Here is a 16993-nt window from a genome sequence, read left to right on the forward strand (position 1 = left end):
TAAAGGTGAGAAATTTAAAATCTTACTCAGTAATAGAAAAAATGGTTTACTTCTGCGGATTTTTTAAATTCTTATGAAACGAAACTATTATTTGTAAATTTGTATCTTTAAAATGTAAATAGATTGAAAAGAAGATGATCAAAATTAAAATTGATTCTTCAAGTCCGTTGTTTATTTGCCCTTATAAAAAGATATATTAAACATTACAAAATAGAAATTCAACAATATAAAAAGATGATAAAGATTATTACATTGTGTATAAGCTATATTTAAAAAATAACTTATATAATAGCATTAATGACTAAGATAAAATAGATTAACAGTTCATTGCAAATTCATCATGAAATCATTAAGTGAATGCTATTATAAAAAAATATATTATTGTATCTTTCATTAAAGATAGAATACTTTACGAATATATTATCAATTCAACATATAACAGTGGTAGGAATACTATCTGCAGATATTTTATACAATTTTAAATTATGCATTAGGTAGTAGCCAATTCAAGAACTTTATAGCAACTTCAAACCCAAGGAAACATGCTGCATTTGCCGGAAATGCACGAAGCATCACTGGTACACATCCTTTATACAATGCTTTTGGTCCCTCTTCTTTCATTAAAACTACGAACACGTCCCGAATTCCGTTTTTGTAAGTACCATCTGGGGCTAAATAAAATATGTAAAACTTCAATTAATATCTTCCATAATTTGTTGTTAGTCAGATTTGTGAACATTACTTAGAATTTAATAATAAATTGTAATAAATTTATAATAAATACCACTTTGTAAACGACTTTTTAATACATCAGGTGGCATTCCAACAATCCAATTTGCTATACCAGCAAAACCACCAGCAACAATTGTTTGTAATATTCCTGTTTTGCCGTCTTCAGAGGACATCCACTTTTTGAGACACTCATATGTCATAAAGTACATTCCACTAGCAGGAACATCTAAATGTTAAATTTAAAAAATGATTAAGAAGATATATAAATTACCTGTATGGAAGACTTTATAAGATAAAAGCTTACAGATTCAGACAATTTTACATGTAAACAAGTAATAAATATATTATAAAAGATATTTATGAGATTGAAGGAAGATCAAGTTTCACCTGAATGTATATAATTAAAGCATTATGTGGAAACGTTATTTATAATTATAAAGCAAGAATAGTGTGTGTAGGTTGCTAGATAGGAAACATCCTGTTTGATAGGGCTCATCAAGGCAGATAGATAACAATTAACAAAATTCAGTTTCCTTCAAACCAGCGTACCATCATTGGTTTTAAGATCTGCTTTTCTTCAACACTCAAATTTTATTCTAATTATGATGGTTATTCTAATACTTGTCCTCACTTTGCTGGTATATAACTCTTTTCTTTATTTAATATGAAGAAGTGTAAGAGAAAAAGATTATTTTTCTCATAATATTTTTAAATTTAGTAATTTCTCATTGTAACATAGAGATTCTTAAGAGTGACTTTGCATGTATATTTAGCTGAATGATAAATTAATAAATAAATGTATGTTTAGAATGAGTGCTTTGGACAAATAATCGATATTGGCGATGTTTGGGAGGTAAAATGTCCACCAGGCTGTTCATGTGAGGTACAGAAATTTATTGATTTACCTTTGCATCGATGGATCAAAACGAGTCAAGATCAGGTATGAAAACTAGCTAACTTTCTTTTTGACATTTAATAATCTTTTTTCTCAACAGAACTTGACTAACGAATGCAATTTCGAATTTGGATTGAACATGGACCACTCTATGATACCCGAATTTTTAAATGTTGCAATTTGCGCTGTTGCCGAAGATTATGAAGAACTATTGGATAAACTCCCATCAGACATTCAGGTTGGTGTTACAGAATTGAACAGCGTAATTTTTTGCTATTCGAAAATAACGTATCTTTGTCTTAGGTGTTTACAATTCTTGAATCTGGTATGGGAAACTTCGAGATTCTTCTACAGTCTACAACATTTCAACGTTTTACAGATTTAATATCTTTAGACATTCAAGGAATAGATTATGAATCTGTAAAAAAAAGCTCGAATGTTAAACAAGGAAAACAAGGAGGAATCATTTTATCAGTTGATTCATTGTATCCATTAGGATTAAATCTTCTTTACCTAAATTTAGAACGAGTCAGATTGACAAGCCTGAGTCCAATGAAAAAAAATAAAGCTAATCTTGTGGTTAAACCAATGAATACAGTTACCAATGATGAAAATAATAACAAACAATTACTAAATAACATCAGCCAAAGTACAGGGCACAGATTGATATTTTTAAGTCAACAAAATAGTGGAGAAAGCGATGACAAGGAAATACTTCCTTATGATGTGTACAAACAAGAAATGGAAGGTTATCAAGAAACTGTTGGACTTTTTACTGGTTTAGGAGCTTTAACTCACTTAAGAGTTTATGATTGTGATTTAAAAGATATAACATGGCATATGTTTGATGGTTTGAATAATCTTGTTCATCTCTCACTAGAAAAAAATAGTTTGAAGTTCATTCCAGAATTTTGTTTTTATGGCACCCCAAATTTAAAAGTATTGTCACTTGCAAGTAATCAGTTGTTAACACTTAAGAGTGTAGATTTAGCTGGCTTATTGATGCTAGAAGATCTTGATTTAAGAGGGAATAATCTAACTTTTTTATCAGAACTATCTTTTCCCCCTTTCCCAATGTTGAAGATTGCAGATTTTCGGAAGAATCCTTTGGATTCTATATTCCCAAGGTATTTTAATTACATACATATTTTTATGATAATAAGATGTGAAATTAACATAAATATCTTCTGATTTCAGTACTTTTGAAATCATGAATACAACATTAGAACTTTATTTGGGAGGTGAAGATTCAAAATTATATCTACAAAAAAATTCTTTCTTAGGATTATGTCGGCTTCAAGCCTTATATCTGTATAATTTAGAAATACCAATGTTGGAACGTTTTGTATTTCAAGGAATGCCAGAGCTGTTAAAATTAAGAGCTCGTGGAAATATTTCAAATATCGATCTTGATGCTTTTGTGGATTTAATCAAATTAGTAGATCTTGATTTAAGTTCTTGTCATATTCGTAAAATATCTATGGATGCATTTTATGGTTTGCAAAATGTTAAACGTATAGATCTATCAAATAATGAATTAGAATATATTCCACCTGGTTTATTTGGAGTGCAACAACAGAAGCAACTTAAAGAAATTATCCTTTCAAAGAATAAGCTGACATCACTACCTATAGACTTTTTCAAAATGCTTCGGATTCCAAATAAACCACCACAATTTTCAATTGTAAGATTAGATAGCAATCCATGGGATTGTACTTGTTCGATGATTACATGGAATCCTTACTTGGTAAGTATAAAGAAGCTATTGTTTAAAGCTATTTTTTACCACACAATAATTATAATTTGATTGAAAAAAAAGGTAAACAGGTTACGAGAAATAGCACCAAGATGCTCAACTCCCAAGAAGCTGAAAAATTGGGGAGTTTTTCATGCATTACGCAAAGGTGGTTTGCAATGTAGAACCTTGAGGAGAAGGTATTTAAAGAAGTCTACATTGGGAAGAAATAATTATGAAGATAATATCATCAGTTAGCTAATATATGTTTTTAATTTACAATTAATATATGTGTATAAAAAACAAGGAACAAAATTAGACAGTTCAATTTTTCGTCTTTATAAGATAATTCTGCTTTCTAAATTTATCATAGTTGTATAATAACACTGTGTATAGATATAAGCTAGATATATAAGACTTAAGGAAATTCACAATAAAAAAGAGTAGCAATTGACAATTTCATAGTCTCTATATTTAAATTATTATAAAAATAAAATAAAAAAAGAACATTTTTGATATTACATACCTCTCAAAAGAGTAGCACAGGTACCTTTAAAAATATTCGGAATTCCTCCGTTCTTATAAAGTTGCTTTGTACAATCAATAGGGCCATTATATCTGGGTTTTGCATCACCCTGTTGTATTTGTAAAAGACATTTTATTCTTTCACCAGGAGCCATTATAACAGTTGTAAAGATGCCACTAAAAGCACCAGCATAGAATAGTTGCAAAGGAGACAGTTCAACATTGTCAGATCTCTTTATCAATTGCTTGCCAAGTCCAAATCCATAAAAACTTATGGCAAATATTGGAGCTACACCACATAAAGGTGCACCCATACCTAAAAGAAAAATATTGTAGATAATCTAATGAGCAAATATTTTTTAATAAGAAGAAAGAATTAATAGGATATATTTATACATGTTTAAGGTACAAACTATCTACCAACCCTTGTATAGTCCACGTATTCCTTCTCTCGTGATTGTTTTCTTAGCACAATCAATTGTTCCATTATACAATACTGCTTCATTTGGACCTGGTAGGGGCATAGTTTGAAGGCGGACCTATTAACAATAATGTCCCTTCCAAACACTTACTTTGGTATAGAATATTATTAACAATAATTGAAAGGAAAACAAAAAAATGTCAGTACAAGCAATTTTGATAAATAAAAAGAATGTATGGAAAACATTAATTTCATTAATTATTTATTTTTGGTATAATATAATTGAACCATATACCTTCTCTTTTAATTTAATTATTTTTCATCACAATAAAAAAATTACAATAATTCCCATGGATCCTAATTTTTTTATTATATATGAAAATATTTTATGTCTTTATCAAAATATAAAATATTTAAAATAATGAACCACAATGATAATCATAGATAATTGATTAACATAAAAATTTAAAAGAATAGAAGGACAAAAAATAAAAAGAAGACAATAAAAAAGTAGATTCTTAAATAAAAAGTTATATACAAAATCTAATCAGCACATATTGTGTTTCTTTTACCTAACATATCGAGCCAGTCCTCTTCAGAGAAAAACAGTTTATTCCTAAGTAGGATTTAATAATCCTACTTATAATTAGACTAGGTACAGCTGAAAAATTGGGGGATTATCTTTTACATTTAATTTTATAGAATAACTATTCTACCCCAAATTTCTATTTATACTTTATTATATACAAAAATTTTTAAAATGCATTTTAATTCAATTTTTTAATATTGTAAAAAATATTAGCAGGTTAAAAATGATTTAAGAAATTATACTTTCTACTTGAATGTTTTATATATCAAATTCTGTTACACTTCAACAATGAAAACAAATGTTTGTTTTATTTGTACAAATTATAAAATTTATACTGCTTTGTTTATATACATATTTATTGCTATAATTTGTTATTGTTTATAAACATTGTTGTTGTTATATAAATAATTCATTATTTTTTATATTAATTAATGTAACCTTACTTTTATCGTGTCTAGGGGATGACCCACCACGATGGTGCATATTCCGCCGAATCCTCCACTTAGAAAATATTTAAGAAGGCTTATCTCATTTTCTGACATTTTAATGATAACGTGATTGGTAAATTTTACTTCGAAATAAAATAAAGAGTACAAAGATCAATATTATCTCTTAGGCGGTTCTAAAATCCAACCTCGAGTCTTGTTAAAAAGAGAAACATGATGTTCGAATAAAGTAACAGCATTAATTAATATATTAATTCCTAAAATTGACAACTATAATTGCATAAACAATAATTATTCACAATAATGACTATCTCTATTAAAGTAAATATTAACTTTTATTTTCGATAAATTAATTATAAAATAAAAAAAGAAATATAAAATTAAAGTTTAAAAATAAATGAAATTGAAATGATTTTTTGGTATAATTAAAAAATTAAGAAATATATTTGAAAAATTGTATAATGTTATTCATATGCATATTTAAAAATGAATCAAATTAAAATATCTTTTATGTGGTTAAACAATTGGGTAATAAATTTAAAAAATTATATATATACTCTATATATTTCGTATAACAGATTTGAAAAGAAATTTTATATATGCCGCCAGATTAATTCGTGATAGCGCTATATACGTATACTTACTGAACATAAGATATTTTAGCATTATGAAGGCTCAATTTTCCTATGAATCAAAAATATCAATATAAAATTTATCACTAGCTTTCTAATCTTTGAATTTTGTGATAAATGATTTAACATATCCTGTTAAATGTCTGTGTAGTGGTATCTTCGAAATAATGTGTCAGAACATGTAAATAATATCAGGTGATTAAAGTTAATCATCTAGTTTATAATATTTATGACAGAGTTTATTTTATTATTTTACGTATTTTTATCTTCATATTTCTCAATGTAGCTATTTTATTCCTATCACATCTTAATGCTGGTAATTTAGCATTCTATTTGACCTTGCATTAAATGTTAAACAATTTCTTGGATTTGTGTAATGTAAATAAGCAATTGTAATAAAGTGCCAGTAATTATCGACATTTTAACTTCATTGTTTCTACATAAATTTATATATTTTTGAGCTGCAACTTATGATTGTATTTTGCTTAAAGTTATTGTCATTGTAAGAATTCACATTTAGTCTAACTAATCTAATTTTATTAATATTATATTTTGTATTTGACTGGTGATGTTTGTTACATATTATAGAACTAACAACAATGTCTGAGAAAATTCCATCTAATCAACCACAGCCAATTGTTAAGATTGGCCATTATACACTTGGTCAAACATTAGGTGTTGGGACATTTGGTAAAGTAAAAAGTACGTAAATCTTCTATAAATAAACCTTTATTACTTTTATTGCTTTTATTACTTTTTATATTAAGTAATACCACAGCATACAAAATGCTTATAATTTATGTTTTTCATAGTTGGAGAACATGTCTTAACAAAACATAAAGTTGCTGTGAAAATTTTGAATCGTCAGAAAATTAAAAGTTTAGATGTGGTTGGAAAGATTAGAAGAGAGATACAAAATCTGAAACTTTTCAGACATCCTCACATTATTAAATTGTAAGTAATAGTAGCATGCTCTATAAAATATCAATTAATATAGAATATATCAATTTTTTGTTACAATTTAGATATCAAGTTATAAGCTCACCCACCGATATATTTATGATAATGGAATATGTATCAGGTGGAGAGTTGTTTGACTATATTGTAAAACATGGCAAACTAAAGGAATATGAGGCACGAAGATTCTTCCAACAGATTATTTCTGGTGTTGATTATTGTCACAGGCATATGATAGTTCATCGTGACTTAAAGCCAGAGAATCTATTGTTAGATCACAATCTACATGTAAAAATAGCAGATTTCGGTATTTGGATATAGTCAAGATCTTACTAACAAAGTTTATTGATTGAATGATATTATTCAAATAATCTAATAATTTATCAAATTATAGGTTTGTCAAACATGATGATGGATGGAGAATTTTTACGTACTTCTTGTGGCTCCCCTAATTATGCAGCGCCAGAAGTAATTTCTGGTAAATTATATGCTGGTCCTGAAGTCGATATATGGTCTTGTGGAATAATACTTTATGCTTTACTTTGTGGCACTTTACCATTTGATGATGAACATGTACCAACACTTTTCCGTAAAATTAAATGTAAGTAATAACAATCTGTATAACCTTTGATTTTAATGATTCATATAAAATTTCAAATATTTGTTTCAGCTGGAGTTTTTCCCATCCCAGAGTACCTGAATAAAAGTGTTGTAAGTCTTTTATGTCACATGTTACAAGTGGATCCTATGAAAAGAGCAACCATTGAAGATATCAAGTATATTCAATTTTTATTATATGTATTATGCATTACTTATAAATTTAAAAATTTTAAACATTTCTTTGATACAGTTTGAAATAATTACAAATATTTTTAATTTAGGAAACACGAATGGTTCCAGAAGGATTTACCTTCATATTTATTCCCGTCGCCTGTTGAACAAGACGCTTCTGTAATTGATATAGACGCAGTAAACGAAGTTTGTGAAAAATTCAATGTGAAAGAAGCAGAAGTCCATTCTGCATTATTAGGTGGAGACCCTCACGATCAACTGGCAATTGCCTATCACTTAATAATAGATAATAAAAGAATTGCAGACGAGGCTGCTAAAGCTGAATTAAAAGATTTCTATGTAGCTTCTAGTCCACCCCCTGTTGCTTTTAGCCCCAATGATACCAGTAGCAGTCCTTTGAGACCACATCCAGAGAGAATAGCACGTAAGAAGATAAACTAATGCTGTATCTTTAGAATTTAAAAAATTTGTTATTGTTTTCATCATAGAGTTTATGAAAACGATATTTGATATACTTTTTGTACATGTCAGCGTTTCGAGAAAGACAAAGTTCTCAAGGAAGTACATCGTCCTCGATACAAGGCGCTCGTGGTACGCCAGTAAAACGGGCTAAATGGCATTTAGGAATCCGTTCACAGTCTAAACCAAACGACATTATGAATGAAGTCTATCGAGCTATGAAAGCTCTCAATTTCGTAAGACTTTTCTTATAAACTAATCTATAAAGTAACAAATTTAATATATATAATAATACATATATATTTTTAGGAATGGAAAATCATAAATGCTTACAGCGTTAGAGTACGCCAAAAGAGTGAATTAACAGATAGATATAGTAAGATGTCGTTACAACTTTATCAAGTTGATTACAAAAGTTATTTATTGGATTTTAAATCTTTATCAAATGAAGAAGAAGATATTGGACGAGGTGAAGAATTTGAGTCAACGCTAATGATTTTTAATTGATGATTTATCTCAATATATTTTATTGTAAATATAACTGTTTTAGATCCTACACTTCCACCACCTCAAGCGACAGGTCATCATACAATGGAATTCTTCGAAATGTGTGCAGCATTAATCACGCAGTTAGCTCGATAAATTTGCTGTACAATATGAGTCATCATTTTTCAGAATTATGTTAATAATGCGTTTTACTTCTCGTTGTACTTTACACAACGTGTATCAGTGCAGTTCATAGGATAAAGGGAACATTTAGGAAGGAATATTTTAGGAAAATAATATCAGTTTCATAAAAAAAATTGAATGCAAGGAGGGGAAGAGTGTAATAAATCTGTAGAAAATCAAGTAATATTTCTTTAAACCTAACCATTTTAATATTCTGTAAAAAAAATCAAAGAGAAAGCGGTATTTTTATTTTTAAAAATATATCGATATCTTTGTACATACTATTGGTAAATTGGAAGAAACAAAATACATATATATTTTTTTTAAACGGAAGATTTTAGTTCCTCCATTGAGACGACAGAAAGCGCTAGGGACGAGTTTCTCAAGATTCTCGGAAGTTCCCACTCTACTCGCCACATACTCACAATCCAAGAAACTTCGGCCTGATCATTATTATTTCTGTTTTTATGTCACAGATTTAAGTGGAATATGCTGTTTGTAGCGTTAACGAAGGTGCAAATTCGAAATATTATTCGTCTGCTATTGGTTCGCGCATGAAAGGAAGTTGCACTTTTGCGCAATCTCAGTAGACAAATTGGGCAAAAAGAGTACCACTGACGATATTCGACGTGAGGTGAAGCCTAAGAACACGAAATTAGAAGAAGTAAGGGTTTTACTTCAAACATGTTTGCAGTTGTTGAAACAGATACACAACTTCACACGAGACCCATTGACAAGTGATTCTATTACTCGAGTTCATCGGCGAGGTCGAGAACGAAAGTTTTTCAAATATATTATAATATATCATATATGTTATATGTACGGACGAACTTAAAGGATGTTCTTTTGATTTAGAAACATGGCTTTTTAAATACGCTGCATTGAAAGAGCCTAATGTTTGAAAACACTCTAAGAACAATGTTTTTATATTGCAGGATTTACAGAGAAAGAGAAAGGGAGGACTTGGGGACCTGTATTCAGGGGACTTGAACCCGGGCCTCCTCCGACTCGGACAGGGGCGCTCTTCGTTGCGCCATCAAGGCCCTGTTGCTGGAATTAATACCGATTACTTGCTAAAACAATGGCTGCTGCTTTCAATCAATATGACAAGTACAGGTAAATAAAGAAATGATTTTGGTCTTGCTGTTATGCGTCATGAAATCAATTGACGTCGTCTAATAAAGTAATAAATATGATGTTGCATCAACGATTAACCTTTAAAGTTTTATTTAACTGATGTTGAACAAATTTGTAATAACCTCTTATGAAAATTATATTATAAATAATTTGATGTATTTAAGATAAGCGAATGTTATTTAAAGTAATATTTGTATTTTTTAATATTTTGGTTGTTGATATGTATATTGTATTGTATTCTTATTTACTAATATGTATATGTATGCTTGTTTTTATAAATTTATGATACTTGATGTGCAGAACCTTAAATTTGAATCTTTTGTGGGATTAATTATCTTTTTATTGTGGTGTCTTTTTTAGTTGGTATTTTGGTGCAATGTCACGACAAGATGCCTCGGATTTACTCATGGGTGAAAAAGTAGGCGGCGTATTCTTAGTTCGTGACAGCACATCGATACATGGAGATTTTGTTCTATGTGTACGAGAAGACAACAAGGTTAGCCATTATATTATAAATAAAATTCAGCAGGGTGATCAAATACGTTATCGGATCGGAGATCAAACGTTTCCTGATATTCCCAACCTTTTGGCTTTTTACAAATTACATTATTTGGATACAACACCACTGATCAGGCCTGCATCTAAAAAGACACAGAGGGTAATAGCAAAATATGATTTTGAAGGCAATGATCCTGATGATTTACCGTTTAGGAAAGGTTCGTAGGTTTTAATTTTTATTTTAAATATTTTAAGTATTACTTTGAAAGTGACTGGTTAACATATAATGTCTCTTATATTTTTAGTTGATTGCAATTAATAATTTGATTAAGCAATGCAATTTTTAAAATTGTAAGTTTTTATATTTTGTATAAATTCAATAATGTTATTTTTAGGAGAAATTCTTACAATTATATCAAAAGATGAAGAACAATGGTGGACTGCTAGAAATAGCCTTGGTCAAACTGGTTCAGTTCCAGTACCATATGTTCAGAAGTATGAAGAAGACAATCACTCTGTGATTGAGAATAATTCATGCCCAGAAAGTGGCGGAAGTTCAACTACAAATTCTAATTCGGTTTCTGCTTGTCAAATGTCTTATCCAGAAAGTGGACAAGGGACCACCCGCAGATCAAATATTCAAAGAACATTGCCTGCTTTTGCAAAAGTGAAACAAGCAAGGGTACCAAACGCATATGATAAAACTGCTTTAAAATTAGAAGTTGGAGATGTGATAAAAGTAACAAAGACTAATATAAATGGTCAGTGGGAAGGTGAATTGCATGGCAAGGTTGGCCATTTTCCATTCACACATGTTGAGTTTGTAGATAATGAGACTGGAGAAGACAATCAGGAAATTTAATGGAAGTCTTCCAGGTGTGATGAATAAAAGAAATTGACTTGGAAAGTTCTACATTGGCAGTTTAAGTTTACATTAGCAGCTATTCTGTGTACTGGTACATGAAATCAGTCTATTTTAAAATTCTGTATACAATTTGTAACTTCAAACATAACGTCAATTTTGTGACGTTTTTATTAATTATATAATACTTTAAATATACAAAATTTATGTGAATATTTTTACAACTCGTTTAACTTTTCTAGTCATAAAGTAATAAATAATCATGTACGATTACTGATTAATATCGATTCAAAAGTTATAAAAACATTCTTTTCATTTAAGTTTTGTACCGGTACATACATATTGTGCTGCTTAGCCATAGGTTGTGCCACAGATGGAGCAACATTTTCTACTAGAATATTCTATTTAATGATGGAGCTGTTAACCATATTACAATTGTAATTATATATAAATTACGCTAATTATATATTACTATGTAATTATATAAGTTCTAATTGATTAGTAACTCTTTTAAGAGAGCAGAATCTGTGAATTTACGTTTATACATGAATGGTATTATATTGTCATGATTGTAAGTTATGCAAATTACTTGTTAATATGTAATTATACAAATTGCAAGAACATTTAGTTTTGTAAAAATAGTAGCAACTTTAAAGTTCCGCTTTACGCTATATATACATATACATATTAGTTTTATCGTAACAACAGTCATATATGAGTTATTGTAAATTATATATTAGTATATATAAGTGAAATATGTCCTGAATTTTTGTAAGACTAATAATTTCCTGAATTTATTCGAAAAACTTTTGTTCAATTTTAGAAATTAGTATAGAAATATAGTTATGTATGTATAAATACATTTTAATATATATTTACATATTATATTATATTTGTAAAAATTGTAATTTTATCGTAAACTTCAATCGTTTTCCGATATTTTTATATGAGAAAAAACTGGAAACTTTAGAGTTCTGCTCACAATGATGCGTATTAATCGTGTAATTAATAAATTAATTAAATAAATATAATTAATTAAATATAATTATGTGTAAGTTGTATGTACGTTATGTATAGCTGTGTGAGAACAGGATTGCAATTTTTTGTATTTTCAGAGGTACAATTTACGATTGGAATTGTTTCTTTTTTATGAATCCGAAAAGGTACTTTCATTTTAAATCTTTACTAATGAAGATTTAGTAATTAAGATAGTACAAAAATTGTATAATTTGTATACAACCCTCAGTGTTTATAATTATATCGTATTTTCTAAAAAATCTAATTTGGATTAGAGATTTTATTTACACATAGAAAGCTTGGTATTAATATGTAGTTATATATATTTCTTTATGTATAAAAATTTCTTATCAAATTGATCACCATTGTATATGAATTGTACAAGGAACTGTCTAGGTATACATTTGAAAAGTTAGTTTCAGAATTAGGACTGTGGCTAATTTACCAGTTCCTAAATAATTACAAGCTATTAATTTTCAATTTAACCCTTTTTTTGGTTTTTCGGTTTTTTATAAGATGTACAATTTATTAAATTTCACATAAATAGTACAATTTTAAATTGTTAACAACCAACTGCACGGAAAGAGTATATATTTCAATTAGCTTCGTCAATAGATGTGAATAACGGAGGAATTAAAATATACTTATTCATATAATTGCATGCATATTGATAAAGTAAGCATTAAGACCGTGCAAATTTTTATACTCATATTTGTAACACTTTTATATGATATATATTTTAATTTTTAAAATATGTAGAAACTAAGAGTACAATAAATAAAAAATTAAAAAATAAATGTTTGTATAGATTTATTATGTTAAATATATATTGGACAATTTAATTAATATTTTTACATATTTCTATCATAGATATTCAACAGTATTCATTTTAAACCTATTTATTACTATCTTAATATGGTACACAATATTATTTAAGATTTAGAATTCACAAAATAAAATATAAACAAATATAATAAAATTTTTTACTACTGGACGATAAATTTTATAAAAGCAAGTTGTCTGATTGGCTCATTTTTTTGTTTTAATGGAAATGACCAATGACAACGACGTATATACCTGAATGTGACTGCTTTCTTGTTCTATCTCTTTTTCCGCCATATATACCCACGGTCTGTTCCCGCCAAATTTCTCAGTAGTAAATGCCAACAAGTGTTGAAGTTACTCACGACTGATGACAGTCACTGTTGGTTTATTTGCACTTCTATGAATGTTAATGAAGTGAATTACATTTTTTGGTTTTGCACACGTTGATCGTTGTGTTAAAGAACTAGGCACAAGATAACGCATTTTTTGAAAATTTTTGACTGAATAAACATATTAAAATGTACGTTAAAGTGAGAACAATGGATGGTAAACAGGAGGCAATATTAACCATCTCCAAATTGACGGAAGTGGAAGAGTTTAAGGTAAAATAAATGTAGTATAGGAAGTACTAATTTCAGATAAAAAATACAATTTTTTATCTTTCGTGAAAGTTGTGATTTTATCTCTGATATTTACGTTTAATGCTGACATTCTTGAAGTAAAAAAATCTGACTTTATTAAATATTCCATTATTTTATTAAAAACATTTATTTAATGTTAGTTACAATTATTTAATAATAATAATGTGTGAATAAAAAGAAATTATCTATTTGGAGTATAGTATTTCTATATTTATATAATTCTATCTATTTGAAGTATTCGTATACTTATTTAATAACATTTTGTAAAATCTTTCATTTATAAAAATATTATTTTGCAGCGTGAGATTGAAAAGGAATTGAATATAAAAGTGGATTTACAACGGTTATTTTTCCGTGGGAAACAATTAGAAAATGGTTATAAGCTATATGATTATAATGTTAATTTGAATGATGTAATTCAATTAATGGTTAAAATACAAATCAGTGAAGTAGAAAGCCAAGCTACTTCGAGTACTAAAGTTACTTCTAGTTCTATTATTAAAGAAGAAATTGTAGATAATTCTAGCAAAGAAGAAAAGTTGTCTGAAGCAGAAAGTTTATATTATAAGGTTGGAGATGCGGTAGATTGTCTTGATCAAACTTATGGAGCTTGGTTTGAGGCAATAATATTAAAAATCTTTAAAAGAGATGATAATATTATTTATAATATGCAGTGGGAATTTGATGATAAAGCTCCAGCTTTTAATGTACCTGAGTCATCAGTAAGACCACGTGCAAGGCGTTTATTAAAATTTGATAGCTTAAAAATAGGTCAAAAAGTGATGATCAATCACAATGTTGATGATCCCAAAGTAACAGGATTATGGTATGATTTTACAATATTGAAAATAGATAAAAAGAAGAAGGTACAAGAACTTATTGGGATATTGCATATTGGAAAGTAAGTATTGTATAATTCAAATATTCAGTTTAAGTTGGTATAATGTATGATTAAAATATGTGTATCTATTTAAATAGGGACCAACCACTTGAGAATCGGAAAGTAAATCCTAAAGGAGAGATTTTTGCCATAGAAGAACCAAAATTTCTTACAGATAGAAGTCCTGAAGATGAACAACATATGGTCAGTAGTGGTAAACGAAGACGTGTACAAGCTTATTGTGATGCATGTTTGGACAATCCTAACAAGGAATGCAGAGAATGTGGTTGTAGAGTCTGTGCTGGGAAAGAAGATGAACACAATCTTCTCTTATGCGATGAGTGTAATTCCGCATATCATTTAAGTTGTTTGAATCCTCCATTAACATCTATACCTGAAGAAGATTACTGGTATTGCCCAGAATGTAAAAATGATGAAAATGAAATTGTGAAGGTTAATTACCACTTAATAATATTTTATTTTGTAATATTTATAAAATTTATAAATCATTATTTTTTAAAGGCAGGTGATAAACTTAAACAAACGAAAAAAAAAACGAATGAAAACAATAGTAGTAAGAGAGATTGGGGTAAAGGAATGGCATGTGTAGGAAGGACAAAAGAGTGCAGTATAGTTCCACCTAATCATCGTGGACCTATTCCAGGAGTAGAAGTTGGAATGTGTTGGATGTACAGAGTACAAGTAATTGAAATTTTTAAATAATCTTTAATTTTAATAACTTTTGTGTATATAAATAAATCAAGGATATGTAAATGATAGGTGTCTGAAGTTGGAGTGCATAGACCACATATAGCTGGAATTCATGGGAGAGAAACAGATTGTGCGTATTCTATTGTATTATCTGGAGGTTACGAGGATGATATTGATAACGGTGATGAGTTTATTTATACTGGCTCTGGAGGCAGGGACCTATCAGGTAGAATATTTAATTATAAATAAATTTGTTATGACTCAATTAATTTGTTATATTTATAAAGGAAATAAAAGAACAGCTGAACAAAGTTGCGATCAGATGTTGACTCGAATGAATAAAGCATTGGCTCTAAATTGCAATGCAAAGCTCAATGCGACAACCGGCGCTACAGCTGAAGATTGGAGAGGTGGTATACCTGTAAGAGTTGTCAGAAATTTCAAACTCGCTAAACATAGCAAATATGCACCAGAAGAGGGCAACAGGTATAATAATAATCATTATTGTTGTTTTTATATGTTCTAATATTTAGTTTTTGCAAAAATATTTTTATTTTAGATATGATGGTATATATAAGGTAGTAAAGTATTATCCAGATACAGGCAAAAGCGGATTTCGCGTATGGAGATATTTATTAAGGAGAGATGATCCAGCAGCTGCACCATGGACCGAAGAGGGTAAAGCACGTATAGAGGCTCTTGGTTTAAAACCAATGTATCCAGATGGATACTTGGAAGCAATGGCAAAAAATAAAATAAATAAAACTAATAAGACAAATAAAAAGCGAAATATACTAATGGAAGAAGAAAATTCTACCTCTTCGAAAAAAGAACCACCAAAGAAGAAAAAGAAACTTGAGAGTTATGAATTAGAAAGTGAAGTAATGAAACATATTGAAGAAGATCAAGCAAATATAAAATTATGGGATGAATGTCGTAAGGCTTTACCAGATGGAAAAACTGCATTTTTACAACAAGTTTCAGAAAGGTATGTTACTCATCAAGTTTTTAGTAAATATATTTGTTATATTTTCAAATTTTTATAATTTTTAAATTGCAGATTCACATGTCCCTGTTGCTTGGAACTTGTTTATAATCCTGTCACGATTCCGTGCACACATAATATTTGTCTTAATTGTTTAAAACGTTCTTTTTCGTCGGGTGTCCAATATTGCCCGTCATGTCGTTATTTATTAGACAAAAATTATAAAATGGAAGTTAATCAATGTTTATCATCTGCTCTGTTATCACTTTATCCAGGATATGAGGGTGGCAGATAACATTAATTTTTAGTAAAATAATACTTATATTTCAAATACGAATTTACACACACACCTAGACTCCATTAAATAATATTTTAGATACAATTTATGGTTCACGAATAAAATGTATTAGTGATTTTCTTATAATACATACTTATAGGGTGGACAACACATTCTGATAGTATAAAAAATTTTTGTTAGTATACAAAATTTATTGCCATGATTCACTACAATAACAATTAATTTTATTATTACAACATTTACATTAATAAATATAACAATTAATTTTATTATTATAATATTTGCAT

The 16993-nt window shown here is 28.6% G+C and overlaps 5 protein-coding genes across 9 annotated transcripts; 4 read left to right on the plus strand and 1 right to left on the minus strand.

The window, feature by feature from the left end:
- Nucleotides 1-247: 247 nt before the first annotated feature.
- LOC117243018 (congested-like trachea protein) lies at nucleotides 248-5568 on the minus strand. 2 transcript variants are annotated; one of them, XM_033510157.1, is made up of 6 exons: nucleotides 5341-5553; nucleotides 4881-4969; nucleotides 4312-4426; nucleotides 3889-4203; nucleotides 785-958; nucleotides 248-671 (listed from the first exon to the last, which is right to left on the minus strand). In XM_033510157.1, the coding sequence occupies exons 3-6, from the start codon at nucleotides 4409-4411 to the stop codon at nucleotides 484-486; spliced, it is 777 nt and encodes a 258-aa protein (XP_033366048.1). In that variant the 5' UTR covers nucleotides 4412-4426; nucleotides 4881-4969; nucleotides 5341-5553; the 3' UTR covers nucleotides 248-483. The 2 variants fall into 2 exon arrangements, with proteins under 2 accessions (XP_033366048.1, XP_033366047.1); XM_033510156.1 differs by lacking the exon at nucleotides 4881-4969 and having other exon boundaries at nucleotides 5341-5568.
- On the plus strand, nucleotides 517-3819 carry LOC117243013 (insulin-like growth factor-binding protein complex acid labile subunit). 3 transcript variants are annotated; one of them, XM_033510148.1, is made up of 6 exons: nucleotides 517-654; nucleotides 1541-1672; nucleotides 1728-1865; nucleotides 1931-2754; nucleotides 2825-3374; nucleotides 3447-3819. In XM_033510148.1, exons 3-6 carry the CDS (start codon nucleotides 1767-1769, stop codon nucleotides 3618-3620), a joined length of 1647 nt encoding a protein of 548 aa, XP_033366039.1. In that variant the 5' UTR covers nucleotides 517-654; nucleotides 1541-1672; nucleotides 1728-1766; the 3' UTR covers nucleotides 3621-3819. The 3 variants fall into 3 exon arrangements, with proteins under 3 accessions (XP_033366039.1, XP_033366040.1, XP_033366038.1); XM_033510147.1 differs by lacking the exon at nucleotides 517-654 and adding an exon at nucleotides 1011-1370; XM_033510149.1 differs by having other exon boundaries at nucleotides 1541-1865.
- Nucleotides 5569-5975: 407 nt separating the features above from the next.
- LOC117243016 (5'-AMP-activated protein kinase catalytic subunit alpha-2) lies at nucleotides 5976-9032 on the plus strand. The gene is made up of 10 exons (XM_033510154.1): nucleotides 5976-6170; nucleotides 6564-6677; nucleotides 6788-6929; nucleotides 7001-7239; nucleotides 7327-7533; nucleotides 7603-7708; nucleotides 7814-8148; nucleotides 8256-8419; nucleotides 8493-8652; nucleotides 8734-9032. The coding sequence occupies exons 2-10, from the start codon at nucleotides 6575-6577 to the stop codon at nucleotides 8823-8825; spliced, it is 1548 nt and encodes a 515-aa protein (XP_033366045.1). The 5' UTR covers nucleotides 5976-6170; nucleotides 6564-6574; the 3' UTR covers nucleotides 8826-9032.
- Nucleotides 9033-9229: 197 nt separating this feature from the next.
- Nucleotides 9230-12115, plus strand: LOC117243019 (adapter molecule Crk). Of its 2 annotated transcripts, none has more exons than XM_033510158.1 (4): nucleotides 9230-9516; nucleotides 9788-9968; nucleotides 10350-10705; nucleotides 10883-12115. In XM_033510158.1, exons 2-4 carry the CDS (start codon nucleotides 9934-9936, stop codon nucleotides 11347-11349), a joined length of 858 nt encoding a protein of 285 aa, XP_033366049.1. In that variant the 5' UTR covers nucleotides 9230-9516; nucleotides 9788-9933; the 3' UTR covers nucleotides 11350-12115. The 2 variants fall into 2 exon arrangements, with proteins under 2 accessions (XP_033366049.1, XP_033366050.1); XM_033510159.1 differs by lacking the exon at nucleotides 9230-9516 and adding an exon at nucleotides 9554-9671.
- A 1396-nt stretch (nucleotides 12116-13511) lies between these two features.
- Nucleotides 13512-16938, plus strand: LOC117243127 (E3 ubiquitin-protein ligase UHRF1-like). Its single transcript, XM_033510363.1, has 8 exons — nucleotides 13512-13793; nucleotides 14132-14733; nucleotides 14811-15165; nucleotides 15235-15414; nucleotides 15493-15649; nucleotides 15711-15909; nucleotides 15983-16411; nucleotides 16484-16938. The coding sequence occupies exons 1-8, from the start codon at nucleotides 13710-13712 to the stop codon at nucleotides 16701-16703; spliced, it is 2226 nt and encodes a 741-aa protein (XP_033366254.1). The 5' UTR covers nucleotides 13512-13709; the 3' UTR covers nucleotides 16704-16938.
- Nucleotides 16939-16993: the final 55 nt, after the last annotated feature.

Source organism: Bombus vosnesenskii, unplaced genomic scaffold (assembly GCF_011952255.1).
Source record: "Bombus vosnesenskii isolate JDL3184/JDL3185 unplaced genomic scaffold, Bvos_JDL3184-5_v1.1 scf7180000013265, whole genome shotgun sequence".
In the NCBI taxonomy this organism is placed as follows: Eukaryota; Metazoa; Arthropoda; class Insecta; order Hymenoptera; family Apidae; genus Bombus; species Bombus vosnesenskii.